Source organism: Excalfactoria chinensis, chromosome Z (genome assembly GCF_039878825.1).
Source record: "Excalfactoria chinensis isolate bCotChi1 chromosome Z, bCotChi1.hap2, whole genome shotgun sequence".
Lineage (NCBI taxonomy): Eukaryota > Metazoa > Chordata > Aves > Galliformes > Phasianidae > Excalfactoria > Excalfactoria chinensis.
The window spans coordinates 10516938-10538767 of NC_092857.1; the positions used below are offsets into that span (position 1 = coordinate 10516938).

A 21830-nucleotide genomic window follows, 5' to 3' on the forward strand; every position below is an offset into this window, starting at 1 on the left:
ATGGAGCCTTGTAAATAGAATAATGTTTAAACTATGACTTAATTTCTCAGAACTGTTTGTACTGCGCATCCCCTTTCTTCTTATATTTGCATTGGTTATCAAACCATTTAAGTGGAAAGTTGCTGGTCCTGTTAGGAGCTTAGCTATTTGTATTCCAATTCTATGTCTTCCTTAGATACCTCTCTGCCTGGGGAAAGCAATGCAGTCAGCTCTATTTATGGTAGACCTCTGAACTGTTTTGTCAAGCTAATTTGTAAAGCTGTTTTCTGTCATCTCTCGTAATCATATAAGTCTTGAACAAGGCTTCGATGTTAATAACAATTTAGAAAAAACAACACCTACAATAAACGAGTGTGTGTCTCATTCACAGGCAAAAATATAGATTTTAATAGTAAAAAAAAAAATGCATTTACAGTTTTTTCATAGTTATTTCTCATATTTTATTTTGTGTTTTAGGACTTAAGAGATCTTCTCTGGGATATCTGTGATAAAAGAAGAGAAGAAGCAGAGCAGGAACGTACTGATATCATGAATGATGGCTGGTTGCGAGATCATAGGGGGATTGCAATAAACCATTTTTTTTCACTTATGCAGGTATGGCACAGAGCTCTTCTGTGGAGTCTGCAATGGACAAGACAATGAATTAGATTTGGAAGACAGTAAGCCTCAGAGGAGTTTCATGTGTTTGGCTCTGAATATGTTAGGAATCCAGAATTAGATGAGCAAATGCTTGTGCTGCTTCTTACTCTACCTGGAATGCCTAGAGACATTTAGTCTAGAGACCAGGAGTAGATGGCATTCCCTTTGTTTCACAGGCAGAAAACTTTAAGAAAAGTACAATTACTGTGTTCCACTGTCATGCATTTTTAATCTGCAATGCCTGGTGCTGCTTTTTCAGTTTTATCAGTCCAATGAATTTTTCGAGTTTGCTATCAGTGATGTTAGACCTGTTTGTACATCTGCAGTCATATCTACATCAGCTCCTTTTTATGGATTACAAAATTTACTGCTGTTGTAGACATACCTGCTGCTAAGGTTGTCTTGAATTTCCCAAATAAAAAAAATGGTATCAGTTATAACTTGAAATTTTACCTACAGTCTAAAAAGAAAGTTGCAAGAAATTTTTTTTGAGAAAATTATGTTTGTTTTTCTTGAGAAAATTCATTCAAATATTTCACAAGTACCTTTTTAATGAAACCATCTTTACTTTTTTGGATCTCTCCTTCCCCACATTAAGCCTTTCCTCTCATTCAGCCAGACCATGAATTACTTCAGTTCCTGAAAGAAAGTTGAATTTATTTCCTAATGACTGCCATTGAATGGAAAGGACAGGCTTGTCTGTAAACGGAGCGACCTTTTTGTTAAAGTTTGAGAAACTTTAACAAAGGCAATGGAAAAAGTGTTTTAAATGCATGCCATGTTATGCTAATTTGGTTAAAAAATCAGGCTTGACCACCTTTGTCTACTGTCTGTGCCCTTTAATTCTGTCTCACTTTTATTGGCTTGTCAATCAAGAAAACCACTATTTTATCTCAGATGCATCTTGGAGTAATCTAAATAAAATTTTGGCTTTATTCATCAGCAAAAGCATGAAAAATATTAACTCTATTTTAAAATAACCTAAATAATGCCATAATTAAAGACTAAGGCCAATGGGTTAATTTAAAAAAAAAAAAAAATCACAATGGACTGTCCTGTAATAAGGCTATTTACATGATTGTCTATTTAAAAACTGTATCTTAAAATATAAATATAAAAAAATATAAAAGTGAAAGTAAAATAACATCACAGTGGCAGAAGAGCCATTTGAGACAACTAATGTATCAAAAATTATTTATGTTTTCCCTTCCCAAAATACTCCTATATTTTTTTACTTTCATAACCTAGTACATATTGCCCACATTAAATAATTAAATGAATAATTAACACTGAAACTGCAAAGTTAAAAATATATGTTACAGTTCTGTTTGAGAAACTGTCAAAAATAGACTTCCTTGGTCTTGAGCTCTCCTGTGGTTTTTCTGTGGGAAGTTAGATGTATTCCCCATGTGGTTCTGTTACTGAATAAACAGTAGATTTGTGTAAACTCTGCTTAAGAATTTCTTAACTTTAGCAAGGTTAAATCAGGTTATTTTCCACCTTTCTCTGTGCACTGTCATAATACAAGATATTTTCTCCTTGGCTTATGGATAAGAGCTGTTTTATACCACAAAGGTTTTATTCTTTGTTTTGTGAATGTGGTTTTGTGCATTTTCCCATGAATATTTAGTACTGTTTTGACAGTTAGAAGCTAACATTTGTCTGTATCAATAAATCAAAACATGACAGGTGTTAAATGTTTTTTGAATCTTACTTGATTTCTCCTGAGAGAATTCGCAGAAAAAGATCTTCTAGATACTTAGCTCTGTAAATCCTGTTGATTTCTGTGACAAGGAAAAACTGTATGGCTTTTTACACTGTTTTCTCCATCACTTAACTTATTTTATTTTATGTTAATGAAGATTTTGATTATTTCAAACAAAGCATTTTCTATCATTTGTTGGTACTGGTATACTTGCTAGTATAGAAATGAATATATGTCCAAATATATTATATTTAAATTTAATTTGTCAAACATCATTTATTGTAAATATTTTTTCCTATTCTAATAAGATTTTTGGTATTGTTAGAAATAGTTGTGTGAAAATTAAGGAAGTAGATTTTGAAGACATTATTGATGTGAGTAAAAATATGCATTAAATGCACTATAAAAATTAAAACATATGTGGTTGTTGTTCTCCCCGTAACTCTTATTATTTGGAATTGCTTTTGCCATTATGTCTTTAAAAATGTAATAGAAATTGTTTTGAATTTCAGTCTTTCTGTCCTTTCTTTTTGAGGTTGAATTGGATCGTTTCCAGGATACAAAGAGACTTCTTCATGACTATTATAGAGCAATGGAAGGAAAAATCCCAACAGAGGACAGACAAGATTTTACTAGGCTCCCATTGCTAGATATTATTGACAATGAGCAGAAAGAAGATCAGAATGAATCAAGAAGGTAGAAATACACTATTAAATACACAAATATCAACAATTATAATGCACTCAGCTTTGTGGGTATATGTGAAACAAATGTGGGTATATTTCAAAGGATAGGGAAATAAGATTGTTTAAATAGTGATTATAGTTAAATGACTGATATTGAATCATGTTGTAGATTTAATTTATCCTTAAATTGTGACTGATTAACCCTCATCATTTTCACTAGTACATCTCTGAATTATAAAGCATTGTAAAAGCTGCCTTAGAAAGAAACTTGCTTTAGAAATATTTCCCACTTTCCTCTGTATTTCTGAAAACTTTCAGCACATTTATCACAAAACGAAGTTAAATATTATTTTAGAACATCATTAGGCTTTAAATTTGCACAGACAAATATAACTAAATGACTCAAGTAATAACAAATGTAAATCTGAACAGCCTAGAAAGACTCCATGAAATTAATTCTATATTAAAGGTAAGGGATATTGTTAAGTAATTTCACAATATCAAAAATTCTCTCAATAGTAACACCTTCTAAGTACTTACAGTTCATGTAGGAAGTAATGAGATTGTGCTTCTAGCTCATTTGAAATATATATTCAAATCACACAGTCATTTGACTTAGTTTTATCCATCTACTACTATTACTCCTTAGCTTCTGTCTTTAAACTAGCCAATTTTCCTGTCATCTGCATGTTTTACCACTTTTGGTCATAAGGTAAATTCATCCTTTTTCTGTTACTACAGCAGATTTTGCAAATAGCATTCACATTCTCTTTACATATTCTCTAATATAGTTATAAATTACCTCTTTACGAAGGGGGAAGTGATTTATGCATTATATTTTATTTTTCAGGATTCCTCTAGTTCCTTACAAGTGGCCTTCACCAGAAACAAGTACCAAGTCAAAAAGCAAGGGAAATCTACTGAAGACTATTAGGGAGGAAAATTCTTCTGAAAATGTAGTGGTCGGTTTTGGTAAAGATGAAAATGTTATTTGTGATACCTGGCAAACAGCAGTAACGGCAGTATCAGATATGGTAGGGAATATTTTATTTAAATAAATAAATATGGATAAGATAGTCAAGGCTTTCCAATCAGCATTCATGTAGCCTAGACATGCAGCCTTTACAATGTGTATCTTAGTTTCATGTCTATAATGGAATAACAGAAGAGTTTTCAACAAGAAATGATTGTGCCTCAAGTTAATAATTATGATTATGCCTCAAGTTAATGATTATGCCTGAAGTAACAGAAGCTCTGAAATATGGTTTAGTGGTATGCTGTAGCTACAGTAAGGGGACAGTTAGACTAGATGTTCCTGTAAGTCCTTTCCAACCCTGTGTTTCTATGATTCTGTTTTTCTATGATTAACCGCATCTGCTATATTTTCATTGAAAATATTTGCATTTCTGTAAGAAAGATGTTAAGATCTTTGTATTATCAGAACTGCAATGCCTTTATATTTTCATTCTGCACCCTATCAAATACTTCCAAAGTCAGTTCTATATATTTGCTTTTTTCCTGGTAAACGTTTCCCTTATTCCTCAATAGAAATATATGGAGGATATGTTTAATCATGGGATGCAACTTTTACTCAAAACTTTCCAACTTCAAAAGCTGTGGTTGTGTTCTCTTTTGTACATAATTTAATTATGTTGGTTTTCAAATGGTTGGTTCCAAGGTTGTTTTTTTCCTTTTCATTCTAATTGTTTTAAAACACATTGACTTTTGCACTCTTACAGCATAGCTTACATTCTTAGATTTCACACCTGATTCTTATATTTCACACTTTTCCCTTAGTGAAGTTAGCAAGGTTACAAGAATTAAAACTACTGCTTTTATGTTGAATTTTTTTCAGTATAATTTACTTTTTGATAAATAAGCAGAATGTAATCCGTTTATTACTTAAAATATATCTTAATTAAATATGTTTGTCATAGCAAGTAGTTGCAGTAAATTTAGTCTATTTACAAAATTGCATAGTATTTATAACATCTATTTGTGTGAATATGGTATGAAGGTAAGAGCAGAAGTACATTCAAAAGAGGTGAAGGAAGGAGATAAGGAGTTAGAAATGAAAGAAGATCTGAAGTCTTCTCAGACAGCATCAAGCAAATCTACTGGGAAGGATACCAAAGACACCAAAAAATCTCCCAAATCACCTACTAAAAAGAAAGGTATTTGAAATACTGACTTTTTGATAGGATTGCTTGAAATTACTGAAATGTAGATACGACAGTCATACAGAAAGGGATAATCTATGACATTTAATTTGCATTTAATTTCTTCCTTGAAATGTTAAATGTGATATAAAAGTGTGTAAATCCGATGGTGATAAAGAAATGTGGAAGCCATTGAATGACTGTTGAGTTTCTTTAGTTATATGTGATATTGTTGCTATTTTCTAAGAATTAATAAACAAAATGGAATTTCATTAGTTGATATAAAGTCTTTCATGCATAATTTCATGCAACCTTCAAAAGCAACAAGATGAACTAATACTTTTATAAGATCTGTGCTTAGCTGTGTTGGTTAAAACAAGATTTCACTCCAGAAGGAACAGCTATCACTCAGAATAAGCTTGTTAATGTGCAAATTATTATATACAGGTAAACTTTAAGGCCAAAGGATCAGTTTTGACTTGTGACAGAGGTATTCACATTCAGCAGTGACATTCCACTCAGAAATAAATTTCAGATGGTTGTTTTAAAATTTTAAATTTTTAAAACAAATAAATATGTTGGAATGGCTTTATGCAGTCTTAGCATGTCATGCAAACGTAAATCAGATTTGAAGAAATCAACCTGCTACATTAACATAAGGTATCTGAGTAACCTTGTGTTTGTATTCCCATGAAGAATCACATGAAGTAAGGTGGAAAGTAACATTTTTAAAATGTCTTATGAATGCCTGTGTGCAGACACAAATTTAGCAGCAAATTCCAAAGATTTTGAGGGAGACTTTTTCTTGGCAGGATCTCGTTCTACTGCATCTGCAGTTGAAGAGAGCCCAGCTCCTTTAACCGCTGAAGAACTGAGGAAACAAAAACTATTACTTAAAATACATCAAGAATACCTTGCTGCATTGAAACATGAGGGTATGTTTCTATTTGGTGGGTGATTGTTTGGCCTAATTTAGGTATTGTGATAATCAAGTTTCTGCACTGTTGAAGGTTAAATACTAATTAAAGTTGAATATTGAATTTGCTTATTTCCAAGATCGATAATAATATATAGATTTTGGTACTCTTCTCTTATTCTTCCTTTCTAAGGCTCTTAATGCCTTTCAGTGCCTGTTTCACGTCTCTGTCAATACAGTACCTAAACTGTCTTTTCATCCGCTTGATATCCTTCTCTCCTTTGACATTATAACTTTTACTCATTTTCTATATTAGTATCTCAGTGAGAAGCTCTCAGTCCTTCCCATTCTGACTTTTGAAATCATCAGTTTTAAAAAAATTAGTGTGAATACTCAGCATAATTTTGGTAGAGATAATTTTCTTAGTGGTGATTAAATAAACTCTTTTCTAATGCAACCTGAGATTTTGAGTATGAAATAGTCATCCATAGGAAGCTTCAAGATACAAATAAACAAACAAACAATGAGCTTGATTTGAAACAGCTGGAAGTTAGGGGGAAAATGAAGAGTTGAAACAGCTGGAAGTTAGGGGGAAAATGAAGAGTAACATATATAATGAATTAGAAATGTTTTCTTTAAAATTTATCTATGGCATTATACACTCACATTAAGCTTCTAGATCTGATCTCTATGCAGCATTTTGTTTGATGTCATGTATGCTTAAGCATACCCTGAAGCTCTACACTACTTTTATCAAGATATTTTTTACCTTGTGAATTCTAATGCTTATAATTCTATATACACACTTTTGTAGAAAACGTGGTGCAACTAGGATGATGCTGAAAATTTAGTCTTTCAAAATTCAGGGAACATAAAAAAATATTTTGCTACCTAAATGCAGATTATTGTGTTAACCTTCAGATGCTTAAAACTGTTTTCTTCAAAAATTTTTAAATATTAATTGTTTATAATAATAATAATATTTTAACAGAGAAAGCTACAAAAGCTCGACTAAAACTTATAAAAGAAAAAGCTTTAGCATATATTGAAGAGCTGACAATGAAAGCAGAAGAAGTTTATAAAGATATGGAAAAATGGCTTGGAGCAAGGTTCCTAGCAGAAATGTCCAGGTAATGTAAATCCAGTTTTGAACTGGAAAATATTTTTTAAATTAAGGGCTAGTAAAGTAGTTTATATAGCAACAAATAACATGCAATATGTGTGTAGAAGATAATAACTTCATTTCATGTGCTAGAATTTAATTTTCACTTAAATAGCTGAATAGTAATGATGTATTTCTTGGATGATTAGCAGGTTCTGCTGACTGCACTAGAGGTGTTACCAGTTCTTCTGTTTTTCCAGACTGATGATTTAGCAGATTAATGAGCATTACTAGATACCTGGATATTCTGTTTGTTAGCAGTATCACCATTTCAGTGGGTTCTCTCAGTTTGGGTTGTGGGTTGATTTTCTTTGCGTGTGGTTGGTTGGTTGTTTTTTTTCCTGTGCTTTACATATGCTGGAAAAGTCTACCCACGGTTATTACCACCATGTGTAACATTTATCAAAAGTATTTCAAGGTTGATTGAAAAAAATAATCCTAACCTTTACTATTTTTCTGTCCTACTAATTAAAATATGCCTGGAGCCACTATATGACCCTTAGGCCATCTGTCTATATCCACGTCATTGAAGTATTTCATTCTCCATGAAAGGTATCAGTTTGCCTTTGGAAAATGTTTTTGGTGCTTTTGGGCTGTAGTAACTTTTAAACCATACTTGGGACAGCGCTAGATGGTGCCCTGCAGGGCAAACCCAAGATAAGAAACAGGAATGTAGGATGTGAAAGCTCTAACAGGCAGTCCCTCAAAGTGGCTGAGCTGAATGTGCTAGGTTGTTCTATTGGCTATCCTGACAGCAACAATGGCACCCAAAGACATACACAAAGACAACACCTGTTGTACAGTATTACATTTTAAACAGGAGGCCATGTGCCCCACCAGAATGCTACTCTGGAAGGTGCTCTATCCAGGATTTATTTATTGGCAGAGCAGAGAGCAAGACATTGAGATAGCCTAAAGGATGTTTACAAATGGAACATAAATGCTCTGTTCCAATGAAATTTTATAATAAAAAGTTCCATCCTTTCATGTTTTTCTGTCAGGTCTCTTCTCTGCCTACCATTTGCCTAAATTCCTTATCAGTCTTAAAAAGATACTTGCAGCCAGAGGAGGAATAGACTTGATAATGATTTTGCTGAGTACTGAATTCACATAGGATTTGTAATTCTTTCTGCAGAGCGTAAACACCCTAAAAATTGAATATGTTATTAGTATCATCTATGAAAAATAATTGTACTCTGCATTTATATTTTTGCAGTGTTGAAAAGCTGATTGAGGTAGGCCGGCACCATATTGAAAGTTCTAGCAAAATCCAGTATGAAATGAATTTAGAACAAACAGATTTCTTCATCAGCAGTGATATAAAAGTGATTCCTGATCCTGTTCCTCCACCGCCAGTTCCACCAACAGAGACTTCTGAAAGTAATACTCTAACTATTTCACAACTTAACACATTTCATAAACATTTTCTTCAAGTGGCACCGAAAGGTAAGATAAAAATGACATTTTCACTCCTGAAAAGCTGCTAGTTATGTAACTAAAACTTAAAGTAACTGTCAGAAAGTGCCAAACACTAGTTACCTGTATTGTTAAAGATCGTACCACAATAAATGGTTGTGCCAAGTTGAATAGGAAAGCCCCTGTGTAGAATAGTAAAAAGTGACGTATCAGACCACTTGAAATCTTTTTGTGCCTTTGTTATGGGCTTTTTATATTTTCAAGACTATGTTCTTAATAGGTTGAACATCAAGAGAAAATTTTCAGAAAAGGTGGTTAAGCACTGGAATAGGTTCCCAGGGAGGTGATTGAGTCACTGTCCCTGGATGCATTTAAAAACCGTTTGGATGCGGTGATCAGGGATTTAGTGGAGTGCTGTTATAGTTAGGGTAGTATGGTCAGGTTATGGTTGGACTTGATGATCTTTAAGGTCTTTTCCAATCTGAGCAGTTCTGTGATTCTGTGATTTTCTTAATTGGTATCTCTGTATGTTTTTATAAGAATGTTACTTATCAAACCTTGTAAATACAAGTCTAAGTCATTTACTGATTCAAAGCTCAAAGAACAACCGAGTGGTATTATTTAAAATGTACTGTTGAAGAAGCTGGTATTTTTATGGAATAATTACCTAGGGTCTTTTATAGCTGTTAGCCATTATATTCTTCGAGTCAGTTACTGTCAATTGTCTGGGGAGATTTGCAAGTATTAACCCATATGTATTTTTTCATTTGCAAGTATATTGTTTACCTACTCTCTAATTATGAGAGCTTTAGGCTTAGGACACTTAAAAACACAATCTATCAAAAATTAATACTACTGTATAAATATTATAAAGTTATAATAATTAAGTAAGTCAGTGTTAAACTGAGATGGCACATAGAGGGTTTCATTACTACCAGTGTTCCATATTAAAACTGTTGTACAAGTCTGTGATACAGAATACAGAAACCTGTACTTACAGTTTTTAATCCAACTTTTTCAATACAACAAGGTCACAGAGGTACAATGAAGTTGAATTTAATCCTTCATTTCCTGTATATTATAGAAAATTCCATAACATGGAACAAATACTTGAACAAATTTTAGCAGAAAACTGTTAAGACTTTTACTATAGATAAACACTTGTTCTGTTTATAGTATAAGAGTGTGTGTATAAGTGTTTCAAAATCCTCCACAGAAGTTAAAGTAGTAGGCAGTGTTTTACGTCTAATGCCATATGAAACCAAAAGTCTGTACACTAGTAACCATTAGATATTATCATAAAGGTAAAAACACACTGTACAAGATACCAATTTGGACTGGTTGTTCTCCTTAAGAGAGTTCTTCTTTTTTACATAATTTATTAGTTAATTAAAATATTTAATACTGTTTTTTTCTCTAATGCAATCATTAAGATTCTTTATGTTTTCAAGACAGAGAACAAGTGTTTTTAATTGTGCATTGGTTATAGCCGGCAAAAATACAAATGAAATCTTTCTACAAAATTGTCTTTTTCATGTTATATTCCGTAAAACAATGAAACAATGAAACAAAACAAACTTTTTCTTGTGGATTAGGTTGAAAGGTAAGACTTAGTATTTTAAAGATTAAGTTTATTAGAAGTTTATTGCTAGTAGGCTGTATCATTCATACCAAGAATTCCAGATTTCTTAAGACAACCAGACCTCTTCAGTACCAAGACAGCACACAAAGAGTTAAATCATTCCTCTCTTAGAAAATTGGGAAAATGTCTTCCCCTTCTTTCATTTCCCCTTGTTTAATACAATGTCCAACAGAAAATACATGCTTCTTTAGTAATTAGTCTCCTATCAAAAAAAACAGGGAATGCAGTGAAGCATCCTTCACACTGGCAGTGAAGCTGTTAGGTAGCAGCTACATGCCCAGGTAAAGCAAAGAAGAAAAAGGAAAGTTTATTAGGTTAGAAGAACTAAACGTGCAACCAGTTTCCTCATGGGATATTTGGTAAATGTTAAAAGAATATCTTTTCAAATATGTATAATAAGTGAACAATTAAAAAAAAACACCAACAACAAAAAATCAGAATTGCCAATGTAATTTAAAATGATTAGGTATTAACAAAGGAAATACTGTAAAAAATATAAAGAGTTTTGTGTTCCACAGGAATTTAAGGTATTTAAGAGCTGCTGATACATCATAGACATCTTTGTTCTATTCTGCACACTTGGTTCTCCGTGGAGGCATATTATTCACCATTCTAAGCACCGATGGACAAAAAATGTGACCTCTGCTGGACCTTTCTACCTACTGATATGGTTTTTCATTCAATAAGAAAATATTTAAACATTTTCTTCTAGTATTATGAGTGGTGTCACCACAGTTCAGGGTGACTCAGAAGTATTTGTTAATCTCACTAACTCCTTTGATCATTTTTTTAGCAGTGCTTTAATATCTTGCCTTAGGAATGTGCTCCTGTGGCAGGTCTGAAATGGAGCTGCTAACACTTTTTTTTCTTTCTTCTACAGTCTCTTTGCATGTATTCCAATGAACAAAATTAAACTAACCATAAGAGATCATCTCCTTAGATTTTCTTTAGCTCTGTGTTCTTCGTGTGACCACATCTACTGTCATTGCAATTAACATGCACCTGAGATTTCTGAAGATTATTCTGAAGATGCTTTATAGAATCCAATTTTGGTAATGTTTTGCTTTACCAAGTAAATCAAAATAGATTATATCCCAGGCTTTTTTCTTCAATTTACAACTGAATTACACAGATGAATTTTAAAGTGTATTTTTTCACAGCAATGATCTTTGTGAGCAATTCCATTCTGGATTATAGAACAGATTATTTGTCTGTAACAATCTTCAGTCTAACTTCAGGAACTTTTATATCCCATATAAAAAAATTGCTTAAAATGTCTTATTTAAATCTGAAATGGTCTGCTAAGATGTGAACAGTAATTTCTACCAATCTGATTCCACATTTGTCAATAATAGAAGATAGTCAATGACCAAAGTGTACCACTTTTACTTTTCTTTTTTTCCTAATTGTAAACATTTCATTTTAGGTTTACTGTGTTGATAGATTTGGAATGGATAATCATATCATATGTATTTAGTTTTATTATTTTGTTGCCTTTCAAAGAATTGCTCATAATAGAGATGTATCTGAACTGTATGTTCCTAACATATATATAGTTAATATTATGACACTTCAGGATGCTTTTAATGTAATGGAAACATACTGTTCTCAAAAATCCTACAATGCCTACACAAAAATTTGCCCCTTGTAAAATAAAAAAGATTGAGGTAGGAGTCTTTTTCTTAAGACCTTTGAAAGCAGTTACCTTGACTTTTCTTTCTGTGATTGTCTTAAGTAAATGTTAATTGCCTCTTAGTTATTCGTTATTAAATTAAACTCTTGAGGTACAAACCACAGCAAGGAGGATGGAAATCAGTCATAATGGATATAGTAACAGGTTTGTTAACTTGGTATTATCTTCTGAAGACATTTTTCCTGAAAGACATTTCTGGATTCCAGTTTTTCTCTATTTCAGAAATGGTTTTGATGCTGCTGCATCATTCTACTGGTTGAAAATTCTGAGATATCTCTAATGGAAAAAAAAAATATATATATATACATCTGTAATCAAAGCTGACTATTTCCTAGAAAGGTCTTGAGAGCTGTCCAAGTGATGTCGGAGATCTTGTTTTCACTTGTTTCTTTTTATGGCCTTTTAAGTCACAGTCTATTCCCAAATTAAAAAAAAAAAAAAAAAAAAAAAAAAAAAAAAAAAAAAAAATGGAATGAATATAAAAAGTAAAATTGATCATTTAGTAAATTAAAACCATTTTATATCTAGTTGTTTTTTTTTTCTAAATCATAGCAATAAGAGCACTGAAGCAATTTAAAGGCAGGAGTGATTCTCCTAGCAAGAGAGAAGTTGGTGACAGAGGGAAAGGAAAGAAAGATTTGGAACATCCAAGGATAAAGAAGAATCGCTGGTTTCCAAAAATATGGCTAACAAAATACTCCTGGTTAAAATATGACGATGAAAGGGGAATAATGTTCTGTGCATTGTGTCGCAAGCATGATGTGGACCTGGGGGAAAGAATTCATAATTTTTATTCTGGCACTGATGACTTCAAACTGGAATTTATAAATACACACCAAAACAGTGAAGCACATGCCTGGGCTACCTGCATGGAAGCTGCCAGTACTGCTTCACCAAGTACAGCTTCTGCTGATCAGATGTTGAAGAGTACGAACTCCATAACAATAGGAAGAGTAGAAAGTACTTTTAGAACATGCCATGCAATTGCTAAATCTGGTTGGCCCTTTACAGACCTGGACTGGATTTGTAAACTAGGTGATGTGAAAGGAACAGATATTGGTTCTGTATTCAGAAATGGTAAGTCAAAAAGAATGTTTGTACATTGTATGGCTGAAGCAGAAAGAAAAGCTCTAAAAGAGACACTAGAGAATTGTAAATTCGTTTCTCTTATTAGTGATGAATGCACAGATAGCATATTCCGATCAGTTGCAGTTGTCTATTTGCGCTCTGCTAATGAAGGAAAAGTTCACTGCCAGATTGTTGGGGTTCAGCCTGTTCAGAAAAATGATGCTTCAACTATAAAAAGTGCAATCGAGGAAACATTTCTAATAAATCTCCGGCTTAGGTTGTCAAGCCAAGACTGGTCAAGAAAATTAGTTGGATTTGGAACTGATGGAACAGTGACTGGTCAAAATGATGGGGTAGATAATCTTGTGAGGGAAAACCAACCTTGTGTACAATCTGTGCATTGTTTTGCTCACCACCTAAGGCTGGCTTACAAGAAAGTTCTGGAAAACATTCAGCTATACAGTATCTTAACCAATGGCTTGAGAAATATGTACTACTTCTATCATAACTCGACTCTAAATAGGAATAATCTCGAAGCTGTATATGAAGCCATCAAGTTACATCCAGCTATTCCGTCTCGCATTGGAAGCTCCCAGTGGCTTCCTCATCTACAGACAGCACTACAAATTCTCCTTAATGGTTATCCCGCATTTGTTCTACATCTGAATAAGGTAACTGATTTAAAATTGAACATCACTTTCAGAAAAAACTTAATTGCTGTAGTTAACTTTGGTAAACCTACCTGACACATTCTGTTTCTGTATTGATTTCCAGATTAAAGGAGATTCGAGGACCTCAAATAAGCAGAAAGTCAAAGGCCTATTGTATCTCCTGAAAATGAAGATAGTCAAGTTTTCCCATTTCTTACTGGATGTCATCAGTGTCCTCAATATTCTGTTATGTGTTACTCTGGATCACAATTCCTCCATTGCAGATACATTTGCAACCATTCAATCAACCATGGAAACACTCCAAATGTATCAAACAAGGTCTGACATTTCTAACAATGGAATTGTAAACTCTTACAGTATAGCAAAAGAGTATTATATATTGTTTTGTACTTTTAATCTTTCAGAGCTGGTCCAAAGGAATGCTTGACAGAGACCATTCAGCATTTTCATGGCCACCAGCTTGTTGGAAATGGAAATATTTCCGCAGTACTAACCAAAATACTAAGTGATTTGGTGAAGAGTTTAAGTGATTGTTTCTGTGATGCTAATCAAGATGTATTGAAAGCAACTCTTATTGGAAGTTTTCAACTATGGCCTGACAGAATGAAACAAGGTATATAACTGTGATAATGGCTTACTGAAGAAGTGCTTATTAGACTTTTTTTAAACAAACAAACAAACAAACAAAAACAACAACTAATATATTATTTTCCATCTATTATAGAATTTGGTGAAAAGGAAGTATCTGTCTTGTGTAAACATTATGAAGCCATACTAGAAGCTGCTGGTATGAAGATCAGTGAAGTTGAAACTGAATGGAATATGTTGAAATTAGAGCTATATAACAGGTAATAAAGGTCCTGCAGTTGTGCCTGTTTTTTGACTTACTTAAAAGGACTGTGGAAAAACATCTTGCAATAGGCATAATTCTACAGTTTTTACTTTGTTTTCTAGATTTCAGAACATCCAGACCTTGACATGGGATGTAGTGAATGCACATTATTCAAAGAAGTATCCCAATATCCTGGCACTGGTAGATCTGATCCTAACTCTGCCAGCAAGCTCAGCTGAAACAGAGCAAGTCTTCAGTCAAATGAAATTCATCATGATGCATCTGCATTCTAAACTTATGTCTGAAAGTGTGATGACAGATCTTATGACAATCCAGATGGATTCTCCAGATATCAAAAAATGTGACCCCTGAGAAGCTACTCATTTGTGGAATGATTTACTTGGCAGAAAAATAGTGCACTACAGGCAGATGATATGCATATCAATGAAAGATCAGTTTGCTCCTATGAGTTTGATTTGGAGAGTCAGAGTGGAAGTGATCAGATGATTTCTTTCAAAATCATTCTTATAACATCTATGGACATTTTACTAACATATCTTGCAAGATTAATGAGTGTAAAAATTCTCTCTTTTCCATAATGTACTACAATTTTTAAAAATAGCTTTTCTTTTTATGCACTGTTGAATCACTGGTAGCTGTTTATACTTGCCCTTCTTTTCTAGATTTCTTACAAATCTGAAGGTAATGAACAAAAGATATGCAGTACCTTGTGACCGTGTCTACACCTGAGAGATGAGTCATAATTACCTGGTTCTTCATTGAATTTAATCCAAGCCATTGATACATTATATCCACTTAATTTAACTCTTATTTTTGGTGGTTTGAGAAGCTTTATTCACTCTGAAAACCATGAGTTTCTTTTGATAAATTTGTGGGAAAGCAGTGCATGATTGCTGTCAAATGATTGCTTGGCATCCTTAGCCAATTAGAGTAATGACTTTTCTCCATGTCTGTATGTATTACTTCTAAATCTCTTATGGATAAAGTTTAACGTGATATTTCAAGTTTCTTGTCAGACTTGTCCTTCAGAAGACCTTCCTAAATAGTAGGAACTACTACAATGTAAAGACTTCTTAAGTAGTTCTGTAGTCTATTGCTGATAATTAATTGCATAAATCAGACTTCCCATAACACATACTCTTGCAGCCAGGATATGACTAGTGTACTTCATAGCTTAAGCCATTTCTTTTCAAGTGAAAATGTATCAGTGAGGACTGCAATTAGAATGCTGTATCTTTCAAACGTTGGAGTTGAGGGTGATTGCTGTTCAGAGAATTTTCTGGTGTCATAATTTGCTACTATCTTCATGTTCTAAATGAAACCTTCTGCTTAGTTCCAGTCATTGAAAAGCATCCCAGCAGAATATCTTTAAAGAAAACTAGTAAGAAATTGTTAAAGGCTTTTCTTATTAATTCCAAAACTGATGAAGTTGAACTAAAAATATTTTGGGGTAAAGAAATTTGAAATCATTGACCTTTAAGTGAGTCCTTTTCTAAACTGAGATTAACACTCTGCTTTTGATACAAGAAGTCTAGTAATTGCAGAAGGTGTGCTACTTACATATAACTTTCCTATTTTCACATACATATTCATGCTACTTCTACGTCTAAGTAGTTGTGTATGTCAGAAACAGAATATGTTTGAATGCATGCCTCATTATGATGTATTAGCCCACACTACAAGAGATTATTATTGTGTACTATATGGTAGATTATGAAATATAATTGAAATATGTACATTTGTGATTTCTTAGATAATGAAAATGTTCCTTTATATTTTATCTAATAAGCAACAAGATATATATTACAAGGAGTGCCTTGTTGGATTTATTGCATAGCTGTTTCTAAGGATTTTCTCTTTAAGATTTATAATGCCAGATTTCTCCCTGAAATTTGAAGTTTCAAATGGGAAAGTTCTAGGTATGATGAGATTGAAAAATGTTTGGAATTATTACTTGGAAAGTCCAAGAGCAGAAGATGAATCCAGAGTAACAAATGAAAGTTAATTTTGAATCTATGATACTGAAGACACTTTTGTGATGTGTGAGTGCAACCATCACAATTTTTGGTGTTAGGACTGGAGAAGGGTTTGTTACTGTCTTCTCTGTAATAGTTTGTTTTAATTGAATACTGTTATTTTCTCACGGCCTTCCTTTTCTAGATGAAAATAGCAGAGGTCTTTTAATATTATGTTTCAGGTCATTTTTCTAACTCTGTGATGATTCTTGCTTAGTTTCCATACATGCTTCAAGATCTTCATATTCCAAGATTGTTTGTCTACAGAAACCTTATGACTGCAAAGAATTCTTCCCACATACTTTTTGGTGATATTGTGATCAACTAAAATTCCTAAAGCCTTTCTACAGAACTGTTACTTTGGCAGTATGATTCCCTCTGTGACATTTATGCAGTGCATTATTTCAGTGCAGTGTGGCACTTAACATTTATTCTAATAGGGCAATGTTCTTTTACTCTCAGGCTTTACCTCCAATTTGTAAAGTTCATTTTGAATTCTAATACTGTACTCCAAAGTACTTGATGTCCTTTCAAGATTGGTTCTATCTGCGATATAATAAACATAGTAATTTTTGCAGTCTATTTCCTCAGAGCACTTTGGTTTGTTTCCGGTTGTATTTAATTACTGGTCTTTTCAAATCTCTTCAGTTTTTCTAAATCTTATTGAATACTAATTTCTCTTCCATAATGTTTTGTATCCTTTCTTGTTAAGAATATCTACATATTGAATAAGTTTGCTTTCTATTTAGTCGCTTATGTCATTCATCAAAGAACTGTTGTTCTTTCCTTTTGGAATTAATGAAAAGATATTGTGAAGGGCATACATGTTTTGAAACTGTTATTGTTAAATGGACAAAGAATATTCTGGGAATTGTTTTCTCATTCTACCCTGAGGACGTTATTTCCTCCTACTGCTTGCAGAGCCCCATTTAGGGATGTCAGTCTTCTTTTCTCAGCAGCGTCTGTGCAGCTACCCACTCACATCTCACCATGACTGTAGAGCAGCTGTGTGGCATTAGCAACCTATGAAGAAAACTGGCTAATCATTTTTTGTCTTGTAATATAATCCGATACTTTAAAACAGTTCCATCCTGTATAGTATAGAAATAAATATGTTAAATCTAGACTTAATATTGGAGACTGAATTGAAGACGGTTAATTGAAGTTTATTTTTAATATGATTATGAGGTATCTCTTCTCTCAGCCTGAGCCTTCCTTGTTCTCCCAAAGTATGAAATGATATTTGATTGATATTATATTTGTCACACTATATGTGAAATTTTTGAACTACTATACCAATTTAAGGACACTTTGGAATTTTGCCACAACAGGAGATTTCATAAGGTGGTGATTTAAGAAACTATTGTACAACACATTGGCAGTTCTGTAAGTAGCAGATAGATAGAAAGTAACTCATATTTACCACAGAAAAAGAAAAATGATTGGATGCTACAGATCCCCTAAGAGGTGATCTCCCTGATTTGCCACAAGCTGATATGAACTAAGGTTAAAGTTACCTTTAAACTACGTCCTAATGTCTCTTGGTTCAAGTTTGTTAATTTTCTTGTCCCTCAGTTGTTTCTTAGATATATTTCTGAAAATGTATAGTTACGTAGAGTAGAGCAAACTGCTTGGAGGGAAGAAAGGTTGGGAGAGTGTGGGGGGGGGGGAGTGAGTGCGCTCATCCAAAGGTTGTAGTCTCAAAACAATGATGACCATCAAGATATTGAAGAACTGGGGACCCTCTCAGGAATCCTTTTATATCTGCTAGGTTTAAAAATGCACTGTGTCAAGTCGTAAACAAGTGAGCTCATACTAACAAGTTTGTCTAAAATAAGTTTGGTATCCAAAATGTTGTTGGAGGAAGGTTAGGCTGGTTTGTCAGCGAAGCAGGACTAAACTGTGAGAGGACATGATATCATACATTCTGATACCAGTCTGACTTATTCTCATGGTGATAGCCTTGCACTGGAGGAAGCACACTGTGTGAAGTCTGAAAGTGCTTTCTGTTGGTCCTTTACAACAAGTTACTTGACTTGTCACCTTAAATAAATAAATGAACAATCCACTGTGTTGTATTGACATTGTGGAAGTGGTTGTAGCCAGATGAAATCAGCTCAGTCTCTCAAAATTTAGATAATTTGAAACTTTTTTACCTTGAAAACAAAACAAAAAAATCTTTTCTACAGAGATCTTACAGTGAATCTCTGAGCAAGGAAAGTCCATTTCTGAATGGATGGACTCATACTGGTCTATTTTATCTGTTGTATTTTGATATGCATAGTTTTATGCTTTAATAATATACGTGAAGTTAAAAGATTCTGTTTGCTTATAAGCCAATCTTACTTTACAAAACAAATTAGTTTTATTATTAACATCTATGCCATGTGTACAAGTTTATCTTGTGATTTCTTTAACAAAAAATGCAGAGCTATTTATCTACCTCCCACAAGCACATTCTTTGAAACTCTTTAAGCAATTAATTTTCGATTCAAATTTTAACAATGTTCTGTGTTTACCATCTTATTTAGTCTATGATTACTTTCAGGAGTTGAGGTAGATTTATAGTTAATTAAAATAGAGCACAGTGAAAGAAAGTGTTGGTAGATGTCTACAGGGACGCAGTATACACAACCTCTCTAGTCAACCAGTGCAATGCCTCATAAAATTATTTATTCTGGATGGGAAAATATTGTGTTTGGCTTCAAATATATTAACATTATTAATATTACATAATTGTAGAACAAATAAGTTTCCTATATGGCCATTAAAATGGAGAAAAATATATTCCCTTTAGCAAAATGAGATTATTTCAAATTGCAAAAATAATTTTTATATTAACTTTTATTTTATTAGGTTTCCTACAAAAGGAAGTATTTATTGACATTTTTACAGATCTGATTAATTCAAATCTTGGAGCAAATTACCTTCCTGATGCATGGATGAACCTAACACCTAAGGATGTAAGTTCACACCTACTTTCATTTCAAAGAAGTGGTGTAGAAAATGAAGCGTTACTCTTCCTCTGACAAAGCCAGTTGTTCATAATTATCATTTCGTCCTTAAAAATCTTGTGTTTCTTTAGAGAAAGATTCTAGGAGACACTCTGCCAGTTATAAAATATGTCAGAACTCTATTTATTTACAATTTTCAAATCACATCACTTCCTTAAAAGCCATGGAAAATTCACTTACAGGTGTTAAAGTAAGATAGCTTATGTTCTTTTTTCCAAGGCAGGAATATGAACTCTGGAGCTGCATGACCTTAAATTCACTTACCCAAGATTTTCAGATTTGAAAATATGAAAAATTGTAATTATCTTTTCCAAACCTTTCATCACAGAACTCATTGGTTAATTTTACTTTGAGATGCTGCAGGAAGCACATGGGATGAAAAACTAGCATATGCTAGTTTTAGCATGTTTTGATAATTAGTTCTGGGATGAAGTCACAATTCACGTTAAGGTCTTAACTGGACTTTAGATGGGAGAAACAGCTCTGTTGAACTATTCTTCAAATAGATAAATTGCATAAGTAAACCATTTTACAATTGCTGAGTGACTGAATTTTGTGAAAACTAGTCACAGCTGTGCCCAGTATGTGAAAAATCTAATCTTAAAACAGGAAATTAATTATAAAGGGAAAATATGAGTCAAACATTCAATTTGTTAATAGAGCACATGTGCATGTATCTCAGTGCTCTTTATTCCTTAATAGCTCTTCATGCTCATAAGTGCTATTTTCGTTTTGATAGCAGGATTTCCCTTGAAAGTTCCCTCAATAGAATGGCTTTAAAAGGAGACTTGTACATTTATAGTGAAAGCAATAATTTATATGCTAAAGAAAACAAATTTAGCATAGGCTACTATATATGTGTATTCTGCACAGACTGTTCTGAGCTGAAATCACCATTTCGTCCTTTCAGTGGGTGACAATAGAATTTCATATAAAGTTTCAAACTATAGAAAGCAGTGCTATTCCTGCCAATATTAGGCAGATGGAATCTACACAATAAAATCAACTTAGTCTGTATTGCCTAAGGCCTGCATCCATGTAAATACCTTTCCTTCTTTTGGAACTCCAGTCTGGGCTGAACCAGTCATTTGGTAAAGAAAATTTTGCATGGAGCACAAAATCATATGGAAGAGCACAGTAAATTCACACTACACTATCAGTGCAGAAGTGAACTGTGCCAGATTTGTTACTTCCACACCTCACTGTAGAAAGGAGATAGGTGGGAGGTGATCGCTTTATGTGTTTTTGTTTGAGGGAAGCAATGAACCAAAGGTTTGGGGTGATCCTCAAATGCTTCTCTCATGAGGATATGGTGCACAACTACGTGAAGACAGTGGGGGAACATCAGTGTTTTTACTATTCAAAGGCTCTTATTTACTAAGTAAAAATTATGGGTGTGCTTGCATTAGAGATACTGCAAAGTAACAGTAAGCTGTAATTTTCATAAATGTATTGGAGTAGCTGCACTGTGTAGACCAGGACGAAGTAGAAATAACTCCCAATTCTTTATCGATCTTTGAAATCATACTGCAGAACCTTACATGTTTATGTGTCCTTATGCATACATATTTGCAATATTTATTATTTTATTTTATAGTTACATAATCTGACAACTGCATTCAGCGGGAACACAGAACTGATTGACTGGCGCAGATTCATGTTAGCAGCAGCGCAGCCTTGGCCAGTGCCATCTGTGACACAACTTCTCAAAACCCTCCATAGTTTCATGTCAGTTGATGCAGATGGATCAGGCTTTGTAACGCTGGAACACTACATGCAGGTGATAATACGTTTCTCAGCAGTATTCTCCTTTTTTCAGAAATATTCTATTGTTAATCATCTCTTTGAATGGAATAATGTATTGTGAGGTTTATTTACGCTCAGACATTCAGCCTGAATTTTATACGGTTTGCTATTTGAGGGTGATTTCTAGTGAAAATATCCTCCAGAAAATTGAAGGCCTGACATCTGTCTTATCCATATATGGTAGTTACACTAATCAGAGTAACTAAATTTACTTTTTACTTCCATTTCCTATCTGAGCCATAAACTAATTCCAAGTGAAAATAATTCCTGTTCTAAATAAGTTATTTGATCAGCATTTTAACTACTATGAATTGTCTCTTCCATTAACTGATAATATTTAGTACCCAAAGGACAGAAAAAAAAAATTGCCCCAAACAGAAACAAG

At 33.3% G+C, this 21830-nt stretch overlaps 1 protein-coding gene across 1 annotated transcript in view; it reads left to right on the plus strand.

Moving 5' to 3' along the window:
- Positions 1 to 14286, plus strand: part of SPEF2 (sperm flagellar 2) — a 44430-nt gene extending 30144 nt beyond the window's left edge. The window contains exons 22-30 of the mRNA XM_072359552.1: positions 457 to 594; positions 2880 to 3040; positions 3881 to 4064; positions 5048 to 5204; positions 6002 to 6124; positions 7097 to 7235; positions 8484 to 8713; positions 12571 to 14075; positions 14162 to 14286. Of these exons, the coding sequence (XP_072215653.1) occupies positions 457 to 594; positions 2880 to 3040; positions 3881 to 4064; positions 5048 to 5204; positions 6002 to 6124; positions 7097 to 7235; positions 8484 to 8713; positions 12571 to 13832 (2394 nt within the window). The 3' untranslated portion in view covers positions 13833 to 14075; positions 14162 to 14286. The remainder of the gene's footprint in view (positions 1 to 456; positions 595 to 2879; positions 3041 to 3880; positions 4065 to 5047; positions 5205 to 6001; positions 6125 to 7096; positions 7236 to 8483; positions 8714 to 12570; positions 14076 to 14161) is intronic.
- The last annotated feature ends 7544 nt before the right edge of the window (positions 14287 to 21830 follow it).